The sequence below is a fragment of the Piliocolobus tephrosceles genome, chromosome 14 (genome assembly GCF_002776525.5).
Source record: "Piliocolobus tephrosceles isolate RC106 chromosome 14, ASM277652v3, whole genome shotgun sequence".
NCBI classification, from domain to species: domain Eukaryota; kingdom Metazoa; phylum Chordata; class Mammalia; order Primates; family Cercopithecidae; genus Piliocolobus; species Piliocolobus tephrosceles.
The window spans coordinates 6,577,126-6,600,573 of NC_045447.1; the positions used below are offsets into that span (position 1 = coordinate 6,577,126).

General features: G+C 48.9%; 1 protein-coding gene across 1 annotated transcript in view; it reads left to right on the forward strand.

Annotated features, from left to right (window-relative positions):
• Nucleotides 1-6: 6 nt before the first annotated feature.
• RAPGEF1 (Rap guanine nucleotide exchange factor 1) overlaps nt 7-23,448 on the forward strand; it is a 161,376-nt gene continuing 137,934 nt past the window's right edge. Inside the window, exon 1 of the mRNA XM_023216911.1 lies at nt 7-227. Within this exon, the coding sequence (XP_023072679.1) occupies nt 167-227 (61 nt within the window). The 5' untranslated portion in view covers nt 7-166. The remainder of the gene's footprint in view (nt 228-23,448) is intronic.

Genomic DNA, 23,448 nt, shown 5'->3' on the forward strand with positions numbered 1-23,448 from the left:
CGGGAGCGGCTGGGCCCGGGCGGGCTGGAGCGCGGTCGCCGAGCGGAGGGCCGCGGCCGCGCGGAGCCCGCCATGCCGGCGCGGGTCTGAGGCGTGGCGAGCCAGGGCCGAGGCAAGCGGCGGGCGCGCCGCCCCTGTCGCCCCGCGGCGGCCCGGCCCGGGCCCGATGAGCGGCGGCCTCGGCCTCCGGCGCAGCCCGGAAATGTCCGGCAAGATCGAGAAAGCAGGTGAGGCGCGGGCGCGGGGCGGCTCCCTCCGGCCGGGCCCGGCCCGGGGGCTCCGTCGCTCCCCGGGCCGAGCGCAGGTCCCCCGGGATGCGCGGCCCTGCGTGCGCCGGGGCGGGGTGAAGCCACCGAGGCCTCTTCGGGACGCCTGGCAGACTCTCCTCCAGGCCCATTCCCTGCCGGGCGCGGGGGGAAGCGGCCGCTGCGGGGACGCCGGGGGCCGGGCCGGGCGTGGCCCCTGCAACCCGGGGCCGGGCGCGCGAGCCGCTCCGCGGTCCCCGGGAACTTCCGAAAATGGCTCGAGCCCCAGGCAGGGGAAGAACAGCCCGGGCCGCGTGCTGCTGCGGCTGCAGCCCTCCGTGACCGGCCTGGGCTTGGCGCTCGGAAGGTGAACCGAGCTGAGCTGTAAAATGTGTCATTTCTAACGAGCCTCGAGTTTAAATTTAACCAGACGCGTCCACTTCGGTGGCTTCAAAGGAAGCAGGCTGGATGAGTGGAGGCATTTTGAGGACACAGTCAAGTTTCCCCTCCCCACCCCGATCAAGCTCAGCCCTGCAAGCAGGGCAGGTGGGGGGCCGGTGGGTTGGTGGAGATGATAAATCTTGATGCAGACCTCGTCTCTTTGTGTGTTCCTAGAAATCTAGGGGAGTTACCTTCCCAGTCCCTGGGTTTGCCTGTCGTGGAAATAGAGTCTCCAAAGATTCAATGACTGTCCAGCATATGGGGCCCCTGGCTTCATTAGCCTGCTGCACCTTGCAGGGCAAATGCGAATGCTTGGGTCTAAGGTGAAGTGGGCAGGTGTTTCTGGGCTTCTGTACTGGGAGCATGCCCTGTGGTCATAAGCCAGGTACCAGGTTAGCTTGGCGTCTGAATTAGGGAAAGCAGATTTTTGGGGAGCTGCAAAGGAGGTCTGTGGCTTTGATTTTGGAAGTTGCTTATGTTTCCTGGGTTGAATCTGGGATACTTCTGTGGGGTGCACCCCTGCAGCGGACCCACAAGGCAATATGACTTTTGCAGGCTGTGGTTGAAGCACAGAAGGACATTTTTGTAGGCTTTATTGAGGGTTTGCTATATATCTAACTCTTAGCACCTAAAAGGCATTGCTTATTTAATTTTTGAAGCTAGTCTGTGAGAAAGAATATGGTCCCAGTTTTTGGCCGGGCGCGGTGGCTCAAGCCTGTAGTCCCAGCACTTTGGGAGGCCGAGACGGGCGGATCACGAGGTCAGCAGATCGAGACCATCCTGGCTAACATGGTGAAACCCTGTCTCTACTAAAAAATACAAAAAACTAGCGGGACGAGGTGGCGGGCGCCTGTAGTCCCAGCTACTTGGGAGGCTGAGGCAGGAGAATGGCTTAAACCCGGGAGGCGGAACTTGCAGTGAGCTGAGATCCGTCCACTGCACTCCAGCCTGGGCGACAGAGCGAGACTCCGTCTCAAAAAAAAAAAAAAAAAAAAAGAATATGGTCCCAGTTTTAAAGGCTCAGAGAGGTTCAGTGAGTTCCGGCTGTCCAGCCAGCAAGGGGGCGGCAGGCCCCTAGGGTATTCAATTCCCGGCCCTCCGACCAGAAGCTGGGGTGCTTTTATGAGGGACAGGGCGCTTGGGTTCAGGTACCATTTCTTGAGTATTTTTCTCACTGAATTTGAGCCCCCACAGCCTTGCCCAGTGACCATGAGTCGCCATCCTGTACACCTGCTGCTCCAGAAATAACTTGGGTTCATCTGTGCAGCATTTCTCAGGAACTTCTTGTATAGTGTCTGTCAGAATGGTACTGTTGGGAAACGTGGATAGTTTATTTTAGAAAGAACATTCACTGGGTTCTTTGATTATAAGAATATTCTGTGTTCATTGTGAAAACTTGGAAATCACAGAAAAGTAAAATGAACCACATTGAAAATCATCTGTCACCCAGGTACAGTGACTCAAGCCTGTAGTCCCTGCATTTTGGGAGGCCAAGGCAGGAGGATCGCTTGAGTCCAGGAGTTTGAAACAAGCCTGGGCAAAATGGTGAGACCTCATCGCTAATTTAAAAGATATATATATATATATATATTTTTTTTTTTTTTTTAAAGGAAAAAAATGACCTGTCATCCCATGAGATGCTTTCTACAGCCCAAACCACTAGAAATGAAATAACTCTTCGAGTTCTCTGCTATTGGGAGAAAGACCTGAGGCCAGTTCATTTCAGCATAGGTTGTCCTTGGGCCTTTTCTGGGCACCGCCTTCTGCTAGGGGGTTGTAGATGCAAGTGCCTGCTCCCACAGAAGCTTGTCTGACCTAGCACAGTTCCTAAGCTACCCAGGCTGCCGGACCGAGTGACCGTGCTGCTGTGGGCACGGTGGGAGAGGGCCTTCATCAGTGCGGGAATGAGGAAGGCTTTGGAGGGGACAGTGTTTGTGCTAGACTCTGAAGAGAGGGCTGAAATACACCTGGTGGAGACAGGGAGAAAGAGGAGAGAGGGGAAGGGGTGACCAGGAGCTGCGGAAGGTGCAGGAGGAAGATGCATTTTGTGAGAAGCAGAAAAAGTAAGACAGTTCTGAGATTGGCAAGACCAGGGTCAGGACCTCGCCTGCAGATTGGGGATCACAGACGTGGAGCTGGCTGGAGGTCCAGCCTCCTTGCAGAAGGTCTTTTGCTGTGGTTCATAGGAGTCGTAGCAAAAGATTACAACAACTGCCAAGGAAGACTGGGGCGCTCCTGGAGTGAGGATGACCTTTCCTGGTGGTCTCTGCTGGTCATTGTCAGTGAACTTCCCTTTGCATTTCAATGAGATTTTGTTAGGTTTCTGTTGGATTTTTTAAATGGACTTCCCACTATTCAATCTCCAGAGGAGTATTTGATTCAGAGGGGAGGCCCTTAGGTGAAGTGGCCACAGAGCCTGACACCTGGCAAACAATTGTGACTGGAGTTTTGCTGTTTTCTGTTATCTCAAAGCAACAGAAATGTTACTTAAATATGTTCATAATCTCTTCTCCCTGAAAGTAGAAGGACCAGTGTTTTCAGTTCTCAGTGCTTAAAGCATCCAAGGTTTTTTGGGTGAACAGGAAACTCCTTTACATCCCGTATAGTGTGCAGCTCTAGCCTGTTCCTCATCCCGCCCCCTTGCCTTGCCTGATACTCTGTGCTGTGCAAGACTCTTCTTAACCCCCGGGGGAGATCTTTTGAGTCATTGCTGCTCTTCGGGACATTTTCTTCCTCATGCAGCAGTTCCTGGCTGGGGCGGGGCCTTGAGGGGTTCATCCATACCTATGTATGTCCTCAGAAGACACACCAGGTCATAGGCCTCATGTCTGGGGGTCCCAAGTGCCATGGAGATAGTCTGGGCCAGAGGGTGGCACAGGGACAACTTGCTGGGCTGGTGGGAGCCTGTCAAGTGAGGCCTAGTGGAGAAGGGTTGAATTTGGAGGGCCAGGAAGAAGCTAGGGTGCAGGGGAGGCTTTTCTAAACTCCACAGTGCTTCCAGAGATGACGAGAAGGTGGGGAGTAGAAGACAGATGGACAGATTAGGGAGCTCCCAGGGTGAGCTTGTGGGCAGGTCTGCAGCGGAGAAGAGGCTCTTCCCTAGGAGCTCAGAGGGACTTGCTCTGGAAGACTGATGGGAGATGTATGCAACTGTGTAGAGGCTGCTTCGGAGAACAAATGAACGTGGTTCTGGTCGTGCAAGCAGTTACTGTGGTTCTGTTTGCTGATGTGTCTTCCAATAGAGACACTGAGCGAGGAGAGTTGATACCGTCATGTTTCTGGAGCTTGAGCGCAGACTGGCAGCCGTGGGCTGGATTCAGTCCGCAGGTATGCTGGGTTGGATCTGTGTGTGTTCTTGAAGAAAAAACAGAAGAATCGATGGTCAGTATTGAAAAATCAGGAAGTCGCCTATAATCCCAGCACTTTGGGAGGCCGAGACGGGCGGATCATGAGGTCAGGAGATCGAGACCATCCTGGCTAACACGGTGAAACCCCGTCTCTACTAAAAAATACAAAAAACGAGCCCGACGGGGCGGGGCGGGGGGCGCCTGTAGTCCCAGCTACTCCGGAGGCTGAGGCAGGAGAATGGCGTAAACCCGGGAGGCGGAGCTTGCAGTGAGCTGAGATCCGGCCACTGCACCCCAGCCTGGGCGACAAAGCGAGACTCTGTCTCAAAAAAAAAAAAAAAAAGAAAAATCAGAAAGTCACTCAACAATCTCAAAAGCCAGGTTCCTGATTCCCTTGAGAAATGAGGATCTCTGGTGACCCTGAGACCTTGTTCCTGACTACAAGGCAGCTGTGGGCGGGCGTCAGGTGGCGGCCACTCCCATGGAGCCCCTCATCACTCCCACAGCCAGCCACACCTCCGACGGCCCACTTGGACTTTCGACATTTGCGTTTGCATCCCCTCCCCGGAGAAATGATTCACATTTGTTTGTTTTTATCTGGACTTTGAAACCTTTGCCCCATCCCTTCATTGACTCATTACTCCATCCTTCATTCATCAAGGATTGAGCACCGGCTCCATCAGGCTCCGTACAAGGCTCTGGGGACTCAGTGGTGAACTCAGCAGATGTTGCGCTGCCTGCCCTGAATACAGGCATCCTCTGTGTGTCACAGGGTGGGCAGGAAGGTGGCAAGGGATCAGACTTGTAGTGGGGAGGGATAGTCAGGAAACTCCTGTGCTCCTGTGACAAAATGGGACTTAAGGTGAGAGGCAGAGGATGGGTCCAGTTAGCTGGGCACAGGCTGTGGAGTAGAGGACCAGTCTCCTGGTGTGGGAGCAGACTGAGGCCTCCTTAGCTGGAGGGAAGAAAGTCCTTGGACTGCATGCGTCAGTTTCAGTCACTCATTCCTTTCTTCCTTCTTTCAGTAGCTTCACTTGTCGCCTACCTCACAGAGCAAACTCCTAAGGGCCTGGAGTTGTTCTAGTTCTTGGAACACAGCAAAGATCCCGGCCTCCTGGGCCATACCTTCTAACTGAGCCGGCCATAAGTTAAGCAGTTTGGTGTATATATATATATATATATATATATTTTTTTTTTTTTTGAGACAGAGTCTCGCTCTGTCTCCCGGGCTGGAGTGCAGTGGCCGGATCTCAGCTCACTGCAAGCTCCGCCTCCCGGGTTTACGCCATTCTCCTGCCTCAGCCTCCCGAGTAGCTGGGACTACAGGCGCCCGCCACCTCGCCCGGCTAGTTTTTTGTATTTTTTAGTGGAGACAGGGTTTCACCGTGTTAGCCAGGATGGTCTCGATCTCCTGACCTCGTGATCCGCCCGTCTCGGCCTCCCAAAGTGCTGGGATTACAGGCTTGAGCCACCGCGCCCAGCCGTTTGGTATATATATTTTTATAGTCCCTTTCCTTCCTCTCTGTGCTCCCAGTGAACCACAGGCTGGCTGGGAGTTTCATCATTTACTGGACCCTTCTGCCAGCGCTGTAGCTCCTGTCACCTTGGAGCAGTTCACTGGGCCTGGTAAAGTGGCCGCAGGCTTGCCCAGCATGCTGCCTGAAGACAGAATAAATACGGTGTCTCATGCTCAATGTGCTATCGTTTCAAATGTGTGAAGATGCTTTTATTGTAAATCAAAAAGAAATTTACAGTGACTGCATTCGTGGTCACATTTTTGTCTTGATGTATTTTCTCAGAGCAGATACTAAGAAGACAAGTCCTATCATGTGGGGCTGCACATTTTTGTGGCCTGAGAAAGAGGTCCTCTTAGATTGGCAGTCACTGTATTTCGATCAATTTTAAACTCCTCAAAGTTGTACTTCCTTTTTCCCCATAGTTAGGAATTTTTGTGGTCAAAGTGGACTCAGTCAAGCAGTGCGACATTTTGATGGCACCTACTCCGCTTTCTTTCGCTCACCTTTTTAACACTTATGGAGTACCTCCTCGTTGGCAAACACCAAGTGATGCCTCGTGGCAGGGAGCCAGCAGGAACCTGTCCGTGGAGACCACACAGTCCAGGGGCAGAATCAGAACGATCTTGAACATTTCTGCAATTTCCTATGGTTTTCAGAATGCACTTATAGACTCATTTCATTTCATCCTCACAACAGCCCAGGGGGTGAGGGCAGGGCTGAGTACCCCTCTTTTGCCCCTGAGGGCAGCTAAGGCCCAGGGAAGGTTGGTTGCTTGCCCAAGGTCATGCCCTAGAGAAGTGGAATAGGGAACCAGCCCCCTTTCTTGCCTTTCCAGAGCACTTGTTAGAGCCTTCCTGGTTGCTGGGGACACAGTAGCTTTCTGTCTTAATTCTTCTTCAGGCTTCTCAATCTCTTTTCTGATGTTTGAACAAAAGATCTACCGGTGAAATTAAGGGAGGGCCACTACAGTCTTTAGGCTGCGTCTGATACTCATAATACTAATCACGTTAACAATGCTGTAGAGAGATAAGAAATAACACTAACACCAGCTAAATGTGTTTTTAGAAAAAATCAGCCACAGCAACCCCAAATGTTTCCTGGTCTCCAGAGCAGCTGTTGGCAGAGGCGGTTTGAATGGGATTCCTTGTAGCCAAGAGACCTTGTAGGAGGTCTGTAGAGTTGAGTCATGTGTGAGCTTGCAGAAAAATATCTCCCAAAGTAGCCCGGATCGGAGATTGCCTTGAGTGCCAGGCTGGGTCTTACCTCAGGCCAGCCGAGCGTGTTCCCTGTGGCCAGGATAAGATCACGCTCTGGAAAGAGGAGAGGCCTGACAACCCGCCGCCTGCCCCACCCCGCGGCCGCCTCGCCGCCGGGACAGGTGTTCCTCTGACTCGTCACCCGTCTTGCCCCAAAGGCTGTTTTATGAGTAAATAAATAAAACCCACCGTTTGTGAATTATTAAGGGATCTGTCATCCAGCAGGCCGGTCATCTTAGTTTCTCGTCATCTGTTTGAGAACGTCTGAGTTGTGTCCTTGCGTGATTCGTACGTTTTCCTGGAGCTTATTTTCTCCATTAGTGCCAGGAAGGAGTGGGACTCAAAAGGAGTGCTCCTCTGTTTGTGTTTTTAAGCTGCAGCCCGCCCCCCCCAACATTTTTTTTTTTTTAATTTTGAGTTCTGGAATACATGTGCTGAACGTGCAGGTTTGTTACATAGGTATACATGTGCCATGGTGGTTTGCTGCACCTATCAACCCATCATCTAGGTTTTAAGCCCCGCATGTGTGACTGCAGGCCCTTTTTTATACATAAGACCATTAGGTAACCACTAATGGGGAAGCCTCTTTGAATGCCGTCCTTCCTGCTTAGCCGTGGCCAAGGCTCCTCCTTGGACCCTCCGCCCTAAACACAATGTGAAAACCCACTTCCTGCATGCTCTCACAGCCTCCTCTACCAAAATCAACTTCCTCTGGGCTCTTTGTGCCTTCTCTTCCTCTAACAGGTACTAAATTCCATGGAAATGCCCCAGATCAATGCTTGAGTTGAATGATGTTTAACTCATTCAAAATCAAAGCCCCAGTTTCCTTTCTGCAAGTTAAAAATCAACAAGTGAAATGTTAAAGAGATCATTAGCTGCGTGAGGGAGTGTGCCTGTCTACCGCTGCGGTGCCTTTACGGGGCCTCAAACGCAATGGGTGCTCAGTAAATAGTTACTAAAAGAATGAGTGGATTTAGTTAATATTATCATAGAATGAATTTCAGTTTCTGGTTCCAAGTCTCATGTTATCTTTAGATGTAGCTTATTCTGTTTTTAAATAGCCAATTAGGATGTTTCTTGGTACATTAATAGGACCAATATCTGATGAGTGGTGTGCAGTTAGTTGGGGGTTCTGTGTTAACCATACACCTTGGTCAGTGTTTTCCTGTAGTCCTCTGAACATTAATGATGAAGTTAGGATCAAATTCCCAGAACACTGTTGGGAGAACACCAGGACACCGTGAAGGCTGAGTCGCCACTCGGCTCTGACGCCACATCTGTCAGTCAGTGCCCGCTCTTTGAGCTTCCACTTGTAGTGACTGCCTGGTTCTTTGGGATACGCAGGAGCAAAGCACTCGTAGGCAATGCTCATTCTGCCCTGTATTTACAAACCAAGGCCTGTACCAGCTCTGCTCAGCCTGACACCCATGGTGATCACCGTCCCAGAAATCCCTGTCCCTACTTGTTATTTTTTTTTTCAGTTGGCCTTTGAACGTGATTTAGGACTAGCTTTCTGCAGCATTACTGTCTTTTCCTGGGATGACTGTGCGGTGTGTGCTGTCTAGGGCTGGGGTGCAGGCTGTTGGTGTGCCTCTGGCTCCGCCTTCCTTCTTTGTCAGGGGGCATGGGCAGTCTTTCTTGCTACTTCCCCTTCTTCCGTGAGGTACAGGGAGAGGCTCACCTGAGTGTATTAGAGCTCTGCTGTCTGCTGGTCACAATTCCTCTTTCTCCCACTTTCTTCTTCCATGCGTAGTTTGAAAGACAGGTGGCACTTCTCTGAACCCACGTCCCACCCTGCAGTCTGGACTGCTGCTTCCTGGAACACCATGACTCCTGTAACAGCTTAGACCTCTGTCCCCATCAGTCCCTTAGCAGCAGGCTTTCTCTTTGCTTTTCACTGGCTTGCCGGAACTACATAGTGACTTTACCGCATATTAAGTTTTGTGATCAGGCAATTCTGCAGTGCTTTTAAAGCATAGAAATGGAGCACTGAGCACAGGATGCTGTGTGGGTTTGCCCAGGGCTGGGTTCAGAGGGCCGGATTTCAGGCATTTGCTCTATAGTTTTTTAAAATTTGTGCCATTGGTGTGGACCTGGCAGATGCGACTCCCAGCCACACACTGTATTGTTAAAAACGGAGCAGGAGTGTGACGCTGGCAGTAATTGAGAGAAGGAAGGACATGGAATGAGAAGAGAGGACAGCTGACAGCCAGTGGAATGTGACCGTGTTAAATAGCCACTTAGCTGACCCCAAATGAACAAACAAACAAAACCCCTGGTTGGAAACAGTGGTTGTGTTTATTTGCTGGTTATCACATGCTCCCATCCTCCTTCAAGTGATGGTTCTGAATAAATAGATGGATGATTGTTCTTGAGTCATGGTATTGGCTACTCTCAACCCCTCCTTTCAATAATAAATATAAATAATAGTAGTAGCTGATGTTCATTAGGCACTTACCACGTGCTGTACCAGGCTCGCTTCTGTGTGTTTTACACTTGTGGTTGCATTTAATCCTTACAATAGGAGAAAGGTACTGTTAACTGTTCTCATTCTGCAGAGGAGGAACCTAAGACACAGAGCTTAGTCTTTGAGATCTGAAAGAGTTAAAATTTACACATAGTCATATACTGAATTGGGGCAAAGTTAGGACTAAAGCCCATCAGACTATTCCCCATGCATCTGTATTTCCATTGATTCTGATATTATTCTCTTGGCTTTGTGACTTGGGTGAAAATGAGCCTTCGCGTTTCCAGGGACCCCTCTGCCACAGAGACAGCTGCTGCACTGACAGGATACCCCATCATCCTGAGGGTTCCTTCGGAAGACAGCTCTCCTCCTGGCTGTCCTACTGGAGCTCACCGGACTGCGGAAGCCTTGCTTCTGGCTGGGTGACAGTGGGCAAATTGCTTAATCTCTCTGAGCCTCAGCTGCCTTTGTTGTAATTTGGTAGGATGGATAAACCCACCCCAGAGCCCTTTCTTTCTTTCTTTCTTTTCTTTCTTTTCTTTTCTTTTCTTTCTTTTTTGAGACGGAGTCTCGCTCTGTCGCCCGGGCTGGAGTGCAGTGACCGGATCTCAGCTCACTGCAAGCTCCGCCTCCCAGGTTCACGCCATTCTCCTGCCTCAGCCTCCTGAGTAGCTGGGACTACAGGAGCCCGCCACCTCGCCTGGCTAGTTTTTTGTATTTTTTAGTAGAGACGAGGTTTGACCGTGTTAGCCAGGATGGTGTCCATCTCCTGACCTCGTGATCCGCCCGTCTCGGCCTCCCAAAGTGCTGGGATTACAGGCTTGAGCCACCGCGCCAGGCCTCACCCCAGAGCCCTTTCTAATGCTGGTTCTTCTTCTTCTTTTTTTTTTTTTTTTTTTGAGATGGAGTCTCACTCTGCTGTCACCCAGGCTGGAGTGCAATGGGGTGATCTCGGCTCACTGCAACCTCCCCCTCCCAGGTTCAAGCAATTCTCCTGCCTCAGCCTCCCACGTAGCTGGGATATGAGGCACTCACCACCATGCCCAGCTAATTTTTGTATTTTTAATAGAGATGAGGTTTCACCATGTTGGTCAGGCTGGTCTCTCTGGCCAGGCTGGTCTCGAACTCCTGACCTCATGATCCGCCTACCTCAGCCTCCCGAAGTGCTGGGATTACAAGCATGAGCTACTGCGCCCGGCCCTAAGGCTGGTTCTTTGTGAGTCTGGACTGCAGTATGTGGGGTGGACTTACTGAGGTTGTTTTGTTGATGGTTTTTAATGGTAGTAAATGTTGGATAGCACTTAACTAATCATCAAAATAGGTTTTGAAACATTTTGTACAGATTAGTTTCTTTGTTGTTTTGGGCTTTGTTAATTTGTTTGTTTGTTTCTTTCTTTCTTTTTTGAAAGGGAATCTTGCTCTGTCGCCCAGGCTGGAGTGCAGTGGCGTGATCTTGGCTCACTGCAAGCTCTGCCTCCCAGGTTCATGCCATTCTCCTGCCTCAGCCTCCTGAGTAGCTGGGACTACAGGCACCCGTCACCACGCCTGGCTAATTTTTTTGTGTTTTTAGTAGAGACCGGGTTTCACCATGTTAGCTAGGATGGTCTCGATCTCCTGACCTCATGATCCGCCTGCCTCGGCCTCCCAAAGTGCTGGGATTACAAGCGTGAGCCACCGCGCCCCGCCAATTTGTTTCTTATCATAAGGTATTGGAGTTGCACAAGATTTTTCCCGGATGAGGACGATGGCAGCTCACATTTATTATTTCCTGTGTGCCAGGAATGATCTTAGGAGCTTTACCTTCAGATATGTGTGTGATTTAATTAATTCTGTCCTTATAAAGAGTCAGCAATGGCAGGTATTGTGCCAATTTGACAGTTGAGGAAAGGGAGGCAGCAAGAGGGAAGTGACTTGCCAGGGGTGGGTTGTGTATTGCTGAGAACTGGAGTTTCAGTTCTCTTCCCTTCCTGGGGTCTAGGACTGACTTGACGGCACCACCACTGCCTTGGGTTGGAATGTACTCTGGGGTTCCCCCGGGGCTTTCCAGCCCTCTGTAGGACTGTTAAGGTGGCACCACATCTGCCTACAGATTTATGAAGAAGCCCCTGGTTTCTCCATTATTGAAGTGGCTTAAAAAGTACATTTGCTGAAAATATTGCATGAGAATCTGCTTTGGAGAAACCTCTCACAGATGGCACAACAGTGGGAAGTGGCTCTCATGAGTTGAAGTAGTTCCGTCCATCCACCCACCCAACACTGAGTGTCGAGCAGCCTGCCAGGGGAGGAGAGGGTACTGAGAAGGCCGAGGCATCAGTGCCCTTGGGGAACTGACAAATCAGCCACCACCTGTGTTGTGCACAGGAGACTTTTGATATTGACTCTCACACCCTCAACCATGTTACAGGCAGCATGAGCCTGAGCTGAGAGTTGGGAGACCTGCCTTATGGCCCCTGGGTCTGCACCAAGGCACTGGCTCAGTGCCCTTCCCCAACCCTGTCTCTCCATCTGTGCGGTGAGCTGGTGCAGAGCAGTGACTTGAGAGCGTGTACTTCAGGTCCTCCAGCTATGGCTTTAGATACCAGCCCTCCTGTGTCATTGTTGTGGGATCTTGGGCATGGCACTCTGTCTTGTCTAAGCCTCAGTTACTTATCTGTAAAATGGAGAAAATCCTAACAGTACCTGCCTTATGGTATAGAGGGAGAATGAAATGAGAAGATGTACATAAAGCATTTAATCAGAGCCTGGACACATGAGAAGTGCTCGATAAACCTTAGCTTTCGTTCTTACCTCAGGTGGCCTTCTACTCTAAAGTGAGCATTTCTTTAACAATGGTGATCTGGTAACTAAAATTCAAACCTCAGTATTCACAGAGAAGGGGAGGTCCCTGGCTGTTGAGGTATTTCCTTTTAGGCTGGTTTGTTCTTTCTCTTTCTCTCTCTCTAAGAAAGCTAAAGTCCAGGGAGGAGGTTTTTACAATTAAGTAATAAACTTTTGAAGTGATCACTTGAAATGATCACTCATAGGACGAGTAGAGGGCAATTCATTTCAGCTACATGTATCCCAGTGCATGCAGGCAGACCATGAGGCCCTGATTTTAATTTGAGTCTCTCTGAAAGGAAGGGGCCTGTGCTTGCAGGCTGTGGTATATGTCAGAGCCACAGCAGGGCTGATACACCAACAGGTATATTTTTTGCCCTGTCTCAAGAGACACCTTCCCAGTTTCTCCTTGCGGAGTGACTCTCGGGGATTAATTGTCTTCGTTCAGCTCTGGAGGTGAAATGATCACAGAGTGTTGCGTTTGTGACAGTTAAAAACCACAAGACATTCAAGGTCCTCGTGTACAAAGTAACGTACAAATTGCATTGAGCACTGCAAGAAGGGGGATTTCGTACCCTTTGTTTTTCTTTCTTGATTAATTTTCACAGTAAAGATAAATTCAGAAATGCTGTTGTGGTGTTCTGAGTCTTCCTTAACCCCTGCTCCACTGGGAATGTCGGGTACGTGAAAGTAAATGTGTGTAGTCTCCTTGCAAATTTGTCCGTGCAGCTAGCATGAAGCACAGTGCTATTTGCAGAGAGACCAAAGCCCAGTCAACCCTTTTCACTTTCTGTAATCATTTGGTCCTGGAGCTACAGAACCTCTCAATTAGCATAACCACACTAATTTGTGCTTCTGCCTCAGCTTGTCAAGAGTGCCTCCCAAATATTAATTCTCTGAGCTCATCAGAAAACCAAAGGCACAGATCAAAAGCATGCTTTTCTTCATGATCTGTCCTTGTTTTTTTCTGTTCATGAGGAGCTTTCTCTGTTAATTACCCTAAATATGGAAGGTTATAGAATGAAGCTTTTATATTTGACAAGTAAGAATTGGGCTAGGGACCTGGATTACCGAGACTCAGGCTAGGGACTGCCCTTGCTACAGGGGTGCCGAGTTCCCTGGCCTCAGCTTGGCAGGAGAAGTGCACGTACTGCTGAGGAAATTCTGTAGGCTAAAGTCATGGGGAGCAGGTGAGTCACGATCGTCAGAAATGCTTGGACCTGTGACATCTTTGGGCGATGAAGAGGGAACCAGCTTGGCACTGCCACAGACACACCGTGTCCTCTGGGGCAAGCCAGGATTCCCTCCTGGGCCTCTGAACCCCACTCTATAATTTGAGGGCCTTGAACTGGAACAGAGGTTCCTGAGCTTTTTAAGATCGTAGGTCTCCCAAGAGTCTGATGGAAGCTCTGTGGACCTTGTCCCCAGGGAGAAAGATTCATTATGTATGGACATGTTTCTGCCAAGCTGTAAATTCCCACTACTATATGACAAATGAGGATTTGCAAATACCCAGGGTCTTGGAAAGATCAAATAGAATTTTTGTTGTCTGAAACAATCAGGACTTAGTTCAGTCAGATCTGAGTCCGAGTGACAGTAATTATGCCTTCCCGGAATTTGGTAAGGATTCTGTGAAATGGGGCTTGTAAGCTGCTGGGTGTAAAGCCTGCATGGATAAAAGGGGGAACCTCTCCCTTACGGGTGAGGTTTTAAAAAAATTTATGTATAGTAAAATTGATGTTGTGGGGATATACAGTTGTATTTGTTGTTTTTCATTTGTGATGGGGTCACGGTGTCACCCAGGCTAGAGTGCGGTGGTGCAATCATGGCTCACTGAAGCCTCGACCTCCTGAGCTCAGGGAATCTTCCACTTCAGTCTCTTGAGTAGCTGGGACTACAGGTGTATACCACCACACCCTTTTCATTTTAAAAATTTATTTTTGTAGAGACAGGGTCTCCCTATGTTTGCCAGGCTAGTGGGGTATAAAGTTTTGTGCGTTTTAACGCGTGTAGATTTGCGTAACCACTACCACATTCAGAATACAGGCCAATTCCTTCGCCCTGGGGAGAAAAGCCTTCTTGCCGCCCCTTTGCAGTCATACCCTTCTCCCACCTTGGCAGCATGGATCTGCCTTCTTTCTTTCCTTTTTTTCTTGAGACACAGTCTCACTCTGTCCCCCAGACTGGAGTGCAGTGGCACCACCTCGGCTCAGTGCAACCTCTGCCTCCTGGGCTCAAGCGATTCTCCTGCTTCAGCCTCCCGAGGAGCTGGAATTATAGGCATCCACCACCATGTCCTCCTAATTTTTGTATTTTTAGTAGAGACGGGTTTCACCATGTTGGCCAGGCTGGTCTCTAATGCATGGCCTCAAGTGATCTGCCCGCCTCAGCCTCCCAAAGTGCTGGGATTACAGATGTGAGCCACCATGCCCAGCCAGCATTAATCTGTTTTTTATCTATACCTATAGATTTGCATTTTCCAGGATACCATGTAAATATAACCATAGAGTGTGTGATCGGCCTTTTACTCTGTACTGACTTTGAGACTCATCAAATTGTCCTTTTTATCACTGGTTCATTCCTGTTTATTGCTGAATAGTATTCTGTTGTATTGACATAATAACTGGTTATCTGCATGAGAATTTGACCTTGGCTAACTATCTGTCCATTTGCTAGAAATAGACAAAGATGGCACAGGACCAACAAAAAACAACCCAATTTTTAAATGAGCAAAGGACTTGAATAGGCATTTCTCCAAAGGAGATATACAAATGGCTAATAAACATGTCAAGCCGGGCGCGGTGGCTCAAGCCTGTAATCCCAGCACTTTGGGAGGCCGAGACGGGAGGATCACGAGGTCAGGAGATCGAGACCATCCTGGCTAACATGGTGAAACCCCATCTCTACTAAAAATACAAAAAACTAGCCAGGCGAGGTGGCGGGCGCCTGTAGTCCCAGCTACTCCGGAGGCTGAGGCAGGAGAATGACGTAAACCCAGGAGGCGGAGCTTGCAGTGAGCTGAGATCTGGCCACTGCACTCCAGCCTGGGCGACAGAGCAAGACTCTGTCTCAAAAAAAAAAAAAAAAAAAAAAAAGTCAAAATGTGCTCAAAACCACTGATCATTAGGGAAGTGCAAATCAAAACTACAGACAGAGCTGGGTGCAGTGGTGCATGCCTGTAGTGCCAGCTACTCGGAAGGCTGAGGTAGGAGGATTGCTTTAGACCACAAGGTCAAGACTGCAGTGAGCTCTGATCCCACTGCTGCACTCTGGCCTGAGTGATAGAGTAAAACCCCGAAAAAGAAAATTAGCCAGGCACGGTGGTGTAAGCCTGTAGTCCCAGCAACTTGGGAGGCTGAAGCAGGAGGATTGCTTAAGCCCAGGAGTTCTGAGCTGTAGTGCACCGTGCCTACCGGGTGTCTGTACTAAGTTCAGCATCAATATGGGACTATCATGTTGCTTAACGAGGGGTGAACTGGCACAGGGTAGAAGTGGAGCAGGTCAAAACTCCTGTGCAGATCAGCAGTGGGATCTCACCTGTGAACAGCCACTGCACTACAGCCTGGACAGAATAGTGAGACCCCTGTCTCATTCATTCATACATGCGTATATACATACATACATACATACTTAAGTACATCCCTGCCTACCGCAGGGAGATACCACCTTACACCCATGAGGATGGCTGTTTTCAAAAACACAGAAAATAGAGCTTGCAGGTAGCTGAACAGGTGGCACACCTGGGGAGGGCGTGGAAGCTCCGTGCCCCTTCTCGCAGGCCCTGCCCAGTGCAACTCTTCATCTGTGTCCTTTGTAATATCCTTTTTGATAAATGGGTAAGCACAAGGCAGATGGAATTACCAGACTGTGGCTGCTGTTTTTAAACGGGGTTTGCCAGTATCTTCATGTCTTCTCGGAGGATGGGCCGACTTTCTGCAACAAGGGAGAGCAGAATCGCAAGATCTTTAGGAGGGACCTTGACATTTCCTGTGGCAGATTTCAGTATTGCTGGTCAGAACTCGTTTCATCCATCAGGGTTGCTATAGGCTTTCTTTCTAAGTGCCTTAATCATCTTTAGCCTTCCTTGGATTTACCGGGCCATGGATGCTGAAAGTAACAATCCTGGTGTTTTAGGAGAGGAGTGGACTTTTTTTTCCCATGAACCCTATGGGAAGTCTGCTGCTTCATATGTGTATACGGCCTTCCTGAAAGCATGTCTGAAAATTGAATATCAAACCTGTATCTTAACAATACACTGTCAGCCGGACACGCACACAGTCCGACGAGTTACCTGAGTAAGGACGAGGATCTACAGCTTTGGCATGGCCACTCACCTCTGTCTTCTCTCAGCAGTAGTAGTTTATGAAACCTGTGTTTTTCACTCATATCAACTATTCCATTTTCTCATTTTCACTACTTTTTATAAAATATTAATGGCAAAATGTAATAAAGCAGTCAAACTCTTTCCACAGCAACAATCACTGCCACTACAACAAAAACACCCTGCAGAAAATAAGTGTTGTGGAAGATGTGGGGAAATCTGAACGCTTGTGCGCTGTTGGCAGGACTGTAAAATGGTGCAGCCACTGTGGAAAACAGAATGGCAGCTCGCCAAAAAAACTAAAAATAGAATTACCACGTGATCCAGCAAAGTATATACATACTTATGGGTGTGTACGCATAAGAAGGGAAAGCAGGGAGTTGAGGAGACGTTTGTGCACCCTCTCTAGCAGCATCGTTCACAACAGCCAAAAGATGGAAGCGACCCAGGTGTCCGTCCAGTGATGAGTGAATGGGTAAAGAAACGTGGGCTGTTCGGCGGGCGCGGTGGCTCACGCCTGTAATCCCAGCACTTCGGGAGGCCGAGGCAGGCGAATCACGAGGTCAGGAGGTCAAGACCATCCTGGCTAACACGATGAAACCCTGTCTCCACTAAAAATACAAAAAAATTAGCCGGGCATGGTGGCGGGCGCCTATAGTCCCAGCTACCCTGGAGGCTGAGGCAGAAGAATGGCGTGAACCTGGGAAGTGGAGCTTGCAGTGAGCCGAGATCGCGCCACCGCACTCAAGCCTGGGCGACAGAGCGAGACTCCATCTCTAAAAAAAGAAACGTGGGATGTTCATACGTGGAATATTATTCAGCCTTAAAAAGGAAGGACTTTCTGACATATGTTCCAGTGTGGGTGAACCTTGAGGACATTATGCTAAGTAAAATAAGCTAGTCACAAAAAGACAAGTACCACGTGATTCCACTAGACCGTGAGGTGCCTACACTAGACAAAATTATAGCAACCGAAGGTTGCTGAGGTGGCTGCCAGGGGCTGGATGGAGGGAGGAATGGAGACTATTTCAGTTTCGTAAGGTAGAAAAGTTCTGGAGATGGCTGCTGGTGGTGGTGGCACGTTATGAATGTTACTTATTACCACTGAAGTGTACACTTTAAAATGATTAAGATGGCAAATGTTATATGTACTTTACCACAGTTTTTTCAATGTTTATATAATTACATAATTTAATTTTAAGTATCTTTTTAAATTATTTATTTATTTATTTATTTGAGACGGCGTCTCGCTCTGTCACCCAGGCTGGAGTGCAGTGGTGTGATTTCAGCTCACTACAGCCTCTGTCTCCCGGATTCAAGTGATTCTCCTGCCTCAGCCTCCTGAGTAGCTGGGGCTATAGGCGTATACCACCACACCTGGCTGATTTTTGTTTTTTTAGTAGAGACGGGGTTTCACTATGTTGGCCAGGCTGGTATCAAACTCCTGACATCAAGTGATCTGCCAGCCTCAACCTCCCAAAGTGCTGGGATTACAGGTGTGAGCCACCATGCCTGCTCCCTGCCCTGTTTTTTTGTTTTTGTTTTGGTTTTTGTTTTTGTTTTTAAATGGAGAGAGAGTTTTGCTCTGTTATCCAGGCTAGAGTGCAGTGGTGTGATCATGGCTCACTGCAGCCTCAAACTCCTGGGCTCAAGGAATCCTCCCGCCTCAGCCTCCCAAAGTATTAGGATTACAGCTGGGAGCCACCTTGCCCAGCCAGTGAAGCTTTTATTCCAGGGCAAATCCTGCACCTCTGGATGGGGACCCGGTCATCTTGTACCTGGGCCTTTCAGTGGTGCTGGGCCCCTGCTGTCCCCTGGCAAGCTCCCATTCCCATCAGGGGCCGATGGAAGTCCCTGGGAGCCTAAATGTCTAGTTGAGCTCTAGCCCCTGGTGGTGATGCAGCTTGGCGTGTAGTTAGTGCTTGGCTCATGTCAGCTGTTAATAAAGGCTCCCAGGCTCTGCAGTGGCTTCCCTCCGAGGGCTCTGCCTGGATCCATCAGCGGCACTTACCCTCTCTGAGTTGACAACACAGATGGCACTTACTCCAGAGCCGTTTGGCAGGATTCCAGGCTATCGCCACATTCTTGAGAAGGTATCACTGGCTTGGGGGAGGGGAAAAGAGAGAACGATGTAGGCAAAAGCAAGATCAAGGCCCTCTCCGAGAATTTTCCAGCCTGGCAGGCCCTGTTAGGTGGCATGGTGCCGCTGTGAGTGGGAGTGCCACCTGGAGTTGGCCACGATAGGGTCTCTGTTCCTACGAGTATCGTTAACGTGTATCTCTACGAATCTGGGTGATAACCAATTACCTTTGGGTTTTTTTGATACTGAGACACCAACACATGTAAGACATGTAAGGCGTTACCGATTTAATGTTTCTCAGGAAACAAAGGAGAAAATACATTAGCAGGTGGATTATAAAACGCACCTTGATTTCAAAAGTGAAGCTGTGAAAAACTACAGTATCCAAGGGAGATTGATTTTGGGACCTCTGGTGGATACCAAAATCCACAGATGCTCAAATCCCTGATACAAAATGGCATAGTACTTGCAGATAACCTATGCACATCCTCCCATATACTTTAAATTATCTCTAGATTACTTACAATGCCTAATACAGTGGAAATGCTATATAAATAGATGCTATAATGTCTTACTTAGGGAATATTGACAAGAAAAAAGTCTGTATGTGTTTCAGTTACAGACACAGCCATCCTTTTTTTTTTTCCTGAGTATTTTCAATCCTCGGTTGGTTGAATCCACAGATGCAGAACCCATGGCTGCAGAGGGCCAACTGTATATGACTTAGAATCAGGGAGATACAGTATAAGCCACTGACCCATCTTCAAGCTGATTTCTTCGACGCTTGTTCCGTACAGTCGGTGGCAATAGATGCCTGGAACGCTGATAAAGAAGAAGTCAGGTCTCCTGCCCTCATGAGCTTGCTGTGACTGGGTCCAAGTGCACCCCTCCAAATAAGACTTCGCCTTTGACTGAAGGGTTGGACTCTGGATTTTTGCTTGTCAATGCACCTCTATTCTAGCCTCTCAGTTAGATATCTGGACACCAGAGGAAAATTGCTCTGAGGATCACCGTGCTGACAGAGCGCGTGACAGATGGCGTGATGATCACACTTCCCGGCTTCCACCTGCTGTCCTGGCATCGTTATTAACGGAGCCCTCCCTACCCCCTTCGAAGTGTCCTGGTTTGGATGAGAAAACACTGAGGGGGTAATCATTGACATCTGTCGCGTTCCACAAATTCGCGTTGGAGAGAGTCTGGGTTTGCAGTGAGAGAACTGCTTCAGGTCCACAGCCTGTTCTAACACAGGTCAAAGCCATGGAGTCTGCAGGAGGGTCAGTGGGATTGGCTGGGGCTCCGTTCTTCCATGGGCATCTGCTACTTGGCATGTTCCAGTCACTCCAAGAAGCATCAAAATCTATGATGGTTTGGTTCAAGAAACATAAACATGTACATACAACAACCAGTGCACGTTATCTTAAGGTAAAAATCAGATCAACCAAATCTCAAATTGTTATTCTTTGGAATGGGTGAAAAGGATGTTAGTGTTTTCGTCAATTTAAGTTTTATAGAGAAAGTTGGAAAAATAATCATATAGGGACTCTAGTCTTGGTTAACTTGGACAGAGTTTTTTTCTTGTTTTTTTTTTTTTTTCTGTTGCTATGGAAAAGGTACAGGCATAGAATTTTTCTAAGAAGTTTCATTTTTTATGCAAGTGATATACTGCATACTTGGTGGGAGGAGGTTAAAGGAAACAGCCAGAAAGCAGGTAGGAAGCTTGATGTTTGTGACAAATTGATAACTTGCAGCCTGTGATGTTGGCAGGTGTTGCTGACAGGGTCATCTGGGCCAGGTGGTCACTGTCCTGAGGACCTGCTGGGTACCCCGAATGCTGCCTGCCTGTTTGGTGGCTCTCAAACATTAGCACCTGGAGGTTTCTGGGCTCTGGCGCCTGGTTTCTGATTCAGTAGGTCTGTGGTTAGGCTGAGAATGGGCATCTCTAGCAAGTTCCCTGGTGACACTGCTGGTGGAGGTGGGGGGGTATCTTTGGAACCACCGCTCAAAGTCTGGAGAGGAATTGGAAGGGTCATAGGGACTTACCTATAAGATAAAAGATTGCCCTTATAATAATAATGATGATGACGATGGCATAACAAAGAATTTCTGTGCATTAATGCCAGGAGCTGTGCTACATGTATTTAATCCTCCCAGAAGGACTGGAAGGAGGTCACAGTGGCCTCATTTTACAGGTGAGAAAACTGAGGCCCAAGGCTGGGTGCGGTGGCTCACGCCTGTAATCCCAGCATTTTGGGAGGCCAAGGCAGGCAGATCGCCTGAGGTCAGGAGTTTGAGACCAGCCTGGCCAACATGGTGAAACCCTGTCTCTATTAAAAGTACAAAAATTAGCTGGATATGGTGGCCCGTGCCTGTGGTACCAGCTAATCGGGAGGCTGAGGCAGGAGAATTGCTTGAACCCGGAAGGGGGAGGTTGCAGTGAGCTGAGATCATGCCACTGTGCTTCAGCCTGGGTGACAGAGTGAGACTCTTGTCTCAAAAAGAAAAAGAAAAGAAAAGAAAAGAAGAAAACACAGCTACGTGGGCAGTAGTCAGATGGGCTATTCCCCTAACTTTGCCCCAACTCAGTATATGACTAAGTACAAATCCTAACTCTTTCAGATCTCAGAGAAGCGCTCTGTGTCTTAGTTTCCTCCTCTGTAGAATGAGAACAGTAACGGTATCTTTCTCTTATTGTGAAGATTTAATGCAACCACGAGTGTAAAATACACAGAAAGGAGCCTGGTACTGCATGGGCTAAGTGCCTAATGAACATCAGCTACTACTATCTCTCTGGGCGACAGAGCAAGACTCCGTCTCAAAACAAAACAAAACAAACAAAAAACAACAAAAAAGGCCCTGAAGGGTTTCTGTGACTTGTCCAGCTGGGTTGAAGAGCTAGGTTGGGAGAGCTGGGTTGAAGCCGCTGCCCAGTATTGAAACAAACCCTTATAAAATGGAGAAGTAGCTTATTCATAGCCCCAGAAAGACATCACAAACTGAAGACTTTTCTAGTAGTATAAGTATGCGTGAGCAAGAAAATGGTGACCCTTCTGCTTCCAGTTCATGCTGCTTGTCGGCAGTATTGCGAGGGAAAAACAACAGCGATCTAATGGGCCCTGACAGGAGATGGCCAGAAGCTGGACAGTTGGGAAAAAAACTCTTTGGTGAGTCTCACTCTGAATGTATATTGTGCCTTGGGATATTAGCTGGTTAATTTGGATGACATATTAGTCACGATAAGCAAGACATTTACAAACTAAGCATCCAGAATGTGAAGACAAAACTAAAATTTGGCCAGGCACTGTGGCATGTGCCTGTAGTTCCAGCTACTCTGGTGGCTGAGGTGGGAGGATCACTTGAACCCAGGAGTTCAAGTCCAGCCTAGGCAACATGGTGAGACCCTGTCTCAAAAAAAAAAAAAAAAAAGAAACCCACAACCTCTTTTTTTTTTTTTTTTTTTTTGAAACGGAGTCTCGCTGTGTCGCCCAGGCTGGAGTGCAGTGGCGCGATCTCGGCTCACTGCAAGCTCCGCTTCCCGGGTTTACGCCATTCTCCTGCCTCAGCCTCCTGAGTAGCTGGGACTACAGGCGCCCGCCGCCTCGCCTGGCTAGCTTTTTTTGTATTTTTTAGTAGAGATTGGGTTTCACTGTGTTAGCCAGGATGGTCTCGATCTCCTGACCTCATGATCCACCTGTCTCGGCCTCCCAAAGTGCTGGGATTACAGGCTTGAGCCACCACGCCCGGCCTACAACCTCTTTAAAATTTGAATTATATCTGAAGTCATGCAGTACTCACATGAGTAAATTTTACAGCATCAGGTGTGTGTGCTCTATAAAGGGTTTCATCTCAGCCCTCTTTTTTGGGCTCTTCTGTCTCCTGAATTCTCCATTTGGGAACTGGCAGTCTAGTCCCGTGACACTAAACCAGTTAGCTAAACAGTGGTCCTTCTCAAACGCATGTTTCCAGCCCCTCTTTAGGACAATATGCGCCTGAACCAGAGCTCTGGTTCTTCCCTTCACTCTCTGCCTGGTGACTGCTCTCGGGTTCCCCCATCACAGTAAATAATGCCATTTTTGACCCAGTTGTTCAGGCTCAAATCTTGGTTTAGATGAGAAAACAATGAGAGCGTCCTTGCCTCCTCTCTCCCAGTGCAAATCCAGTCCCTCAGTAAGCCCCTGCGATTTACTCCGGTAAATCCTGACTGGTCCCTCTTAGCACCTCCTCTGCTGACCCCTTACTCCAGGCCACTGCCGTTCTCCTTGGACTGCCCCATGCCTTCCTAACCGGCTTCTTGGTTTCTATCTACTCCCAACTCAGAGCCATTCATTCTGCATTCCACAGCCAGAGTGTGAACTGGATCACATGGATCCTGTTTATGATTGCCCGGGGCTTCCCCACACATGTGAAGAGATCTGAGGTCCTTGACGTGGCCTGTGCGTGCCGTGGACTCTGGCCCTTGACTCACTCCCCGACACCCCTCTCCCCGTCTCTGTGTCCCAGCCACACTGGCTTTTTGTGCTCTTCTTCCAGGTGTTCCTTTCTCTCAGAGCCTTGGCACTTGCCGTTCTCTTACTGGAATGTTCATTCCCCAAATATTGTAGGGCACCTGCTGAGAAGGCACGGACAAGAGCCGCGATTTGAAGGCTGCTGGCGCCACCATTTTCCGATCACGTGACCTTGGGAAAATTTGCTCACCCACCTCCTTTTAAAAATCAATTTCTCATTGATAAGATGGATCTTGCGGTAGGGTTGTGGTGAGTTCCTGCTGGGGAGTACTGGATCGGAAGTACTGGGGATCTGATAAGAGTTCCTCTTCCTGTGCCTTTTGCTCCCTAGCTCCCTCACATCTTTGTTCAGATGCCACCCAGAGAGGACAGCCCTAACCACTGGGCCCACAATGGCAGACAGGGTGCCCATCACTTTCTGTCCCTCCCTTACCCCTGCTCTTTTTCCCCCCTTT